At 59.7% G+C, this 3226-nt stretch overlaps 1 protein-coding gene across 1 annotated transcript in view; it reads left to right on the top strand.

Annotated features, from left to right (window-relative positions):
* The first annotated feature begins 364 nt into the window (after positions 1-364).
* The window catches only part of LOC113204810 (uncharacterized), a 4709-nt gene continuing 1847 nt past the window's right edge, over positions 365-3226 (top strand). The window contains exon 1 of the mRNA XM_026420128.1: positions 365-1223. Coding sequence (XP_026275913.1) covers positions 474-1223 — 750 coding nt within the window. The 5' untranslated portion in view covers positions 365-473. The remainder of the gene's footprint in view (positions 1224-3226) is intronic.

The following is a 3226-nucleotide window of genomic DNA, read 5'->3' as shown; positions in this document are numbered from 1 at the left end:
CACACTCACAACTGTGTTTTATATATTCAGTGTTAAGCCGGCGATAGACGGACCACCCAATCAAATGGCAACGACGTGCTCGTATAAAACTATAGGATCGCATCAAAATGCTTTTACTGCAAATTACAATGTGCAGAAGTCGCTGCTCGCGGAGCTGTTCGCGCGGCGCATCCCCGGCGGTGCCGCCGCCACTCGGCCTACCGCACGGCGCGGCGCGTTGCATTTGCACGATTATTGGAGTGCGATAAGGAGGCTGAGGGCCCCGGCCTGGCCCGGCCCGGCCTCAGGACGGCGCGGTAGGCCCCGCGGCCCCGCGGCCCTCCCCGGCCCCGCCGGCCTGCTCTATCGCGCCGCCGCGCCGCGCCCGGCCGCGCCCAGCCCCGCCCCGCGAGTTGTCACCAGTCGCGCCGCGCCGACACACGTTCCGTTCCGTTCCGCCGCGCGTTAAAAAACCACCCGAGAAGCGTTCGACCATGTCCGCGTCCGAGAGTCAGGAGGACGTCATCAAGGCGCTCAAGGAGCAGCAACAGCAGCAGCACGACGACGACGGCGCCCACGTGAATGGCGTGGCCGTCAACGGCAATGGGCACGCCGATGGTCACCACAACGGCGACCTGGACGAGCTCGATGGCGGTAGTCACAGTAAGCCAAAGGAGGACCTCGCTCCAGGCGATGCCACCCCGAGCGAGCCGGAGGACGAGAAGGAAGAGCACAGGCCGGCCGACCACCAACACGAGGATGGCGTCAAGGAAGTGGAAGTGGCCGAACACAAGGAGGAGACCACACCTGCACCAGAACACCAGGACGAGGCTCCCGTGGCCGCTAAGCGCAACGTGGAGGAGAAGGAGGTTGTCGCCCCCGCGACCCACGAGGACGTCAAGGAGGAAGAGGTCCACAACGCGTCCCACAGTGACCTGAAGGAGGAGGAGACCCACTCCGCTTCTCACAGTGACGTGAAGGAGGAGGCCCACCAAGACCACAAAAAGGACGACGATCACCAAGTCCATGAGAAGGTCGAGGTGTGCTCTGTTGAGCACAAGGAGGAGAAGGAGGAAAAGGTGGAGATCCCCGTGGAGCAGAGGGAGAGGTTCGCCCATGTGGATGCGGATGAGACCGGCGACACACCCGTGAGGGAACTGCGGGAGAAGTATTTCAACAAGCGGCAGTCCAGCCTGGAGATGAAGAAGGAGGTGGAGTCGCAGTCCAGGCCCCTCATCAACAAGGTATGGCGGGGCGTTGTGTCGTGGGGAGTGGTGGGGAGACGCCGGTCAGCTGACCGGCTGTCACAGGCACCCCCACCCAGCCCCAGCCCCACGAAGCCGGCCGGCCGGTCTGCAGCCGACCGGCAGCACCGGCAGCCCCGGAGAACGGCACTAGAGCTCCATCTCGTCGAGCTGTAAACTAACGTGAAGATCGGGATAGAGGAAAAAAATGGAAGCCGTGTTGGCGGACCTCCGGGTCTGGTCCGGTCACCTGGTGCCCGATGCCCGGAGGGGGCAGGAGGATGGGCGGGGCGCGGCGGCTATGCCCCTCGTGATACAGACCCGCGGAGATAGACTGATAACGGGACCTGCTGCTCGCGAGAGGGAGGGGGAGGGGGTTGGTGGTGCTATGATTTTGTCTGCCGCGCCCTACCTTTATGATGCCGACCGGATCCCCCTGCCCCACCCCTCCCTTCCCCCTTTCCACATTAAACAAACTTTCCATCATTCGATCCGACGATGAAGTGGGCTGCAGCTGGAGGACAGAATGTCCGTGGGAAAGCAGTGTTAACCCAGAAAAATGAAGCAGAACTGTCGTTTGTCTGGTTTCTCACTGGGTGGGCGCAAGGCACACCCAGCTTAGTGGCAGAGACCAATGACATGTATGGCACAAGAGCGTCGGGTTTATGGGGGCTCTTGCACAAACCGATCGACATTCCCTGCTCAAAAGCAAGCCTTTCATTGCTTTCATTTTTTGAGGGTAAAGGTAGAAAAGTACTGCAGTGGCAGCCAGAAGGAAGGGGGTGGGATTTGCGAGGGATGCTGGGACGGGGAAGGGTGCGGCGCAGCAATGCAGCCCTGGGGCCCTGGGCTATCGCAGTGTCAGGGTCGGGGAATTAAGGTCTGTTTGCGCGGAGCGAAATACCCGCTAAAGCGCCTTCCCGCTTATCTTTGAGTGTCCTGTTCCTCCTTGGCGGGTATCGGCGCCCACACCCCGAGTGGTGTTGGGTGTTTATTGAAGGTCCACGCAATTTTTTTTTGTTTCACGCTATCGATTTGCAACATATGCGATGCGTCAGAGTGAGATTCCTTCGCGCCCCACGGTTTAACCTTTGGCCGAAAATCGCTGCATCTGACACAATCGTCGGCAAAAGCGTAGAGGACTACGCGAAAGCCTGAATATTTCTCTCTGGGTCTGCCTCTGTTCTGGAGTGACAAGTGCTGGACCGACGATAAGCCCTTGCAGCTGAATGTGTTCGAACGAGCAGCGAGAGTTGAGTGGTGGTGGTTGGTGTTGATGCTTCCGGTCTAGTCATGCGGCCGATAAACAGAAACTCCAAGGGAAGTAGTGTTATTTCGGGAGAAAGTGCTGCTTTAGAGGAAGCGTGTCACTCATGATTCACACGACATGCCGCTTTACGAGCTGGACGCGCCGCGCGGAATCCCCTGCTGCGAATCTCGCAGTGTTTGTGCCGTGCCCGCGTCCTACAGCGGTGCTCGCGACGCGACGCGTCGGTGCCACTGCAGGCAGGGCCCGCTCCGCATCCTCGGCATCAGGCACACATGCTGTGTCACCAACGCCCCCCCTCCCCACAAAAAAAAAGTTTATGAGAAAACAATCGCGTAACTTTGTCAGCGGAGACACACATCCTGTCGAGTCGATTGCGGGGCGCGATAGAGCGACACCGATGAAGGATGAGCCGGATTGTAGGGATAATGCGAGGATAAAGGTACCGCCGGGGTGCTGGTATCGCGCGGATTGTGGTATGCGGGCGAGGTCGGCGTGGTCCCGTATCCCCGGCCATCGGTATCCACTCGAACAGAGGAAGTCATCGCCCTCTTTCATATACCCACCATCCTCGCCACCACGGGGAATTGTGTGTTTGTGAGAGAGTGTGTCTGTGTGGACGCGCGCATGTGTGCCGATTAGAGTGCCATGATAACGTACTGTTTGACGACCGATTGGCGTCGAAAAGGGGTTGAGTAAGTGTGACGACGACCCCCCGCCCCCACCCCACCCCACC

Source organism: Frankliniella occidentalis, unplaced genomic scaffold (assembly GCF_000697945.3).
Source record: "Frankliniella occidentalis isolate FOCC.00 unplaced genomic scaffold, Focc_3.1 Scaffold2701, whole genome shotgun sequence".
Classification (NCBI taxonomy): Eukaryota; Metazoa; Arthropoda; class Insecta; order Thysanoptera; family Thripidae; genus Frankliniella; species Frankliniella occidentalis.
Note: the sequence above shows the minus strand (reverse complement) of the source record. Positions and strands in the feature narration are given on the sequence as shown.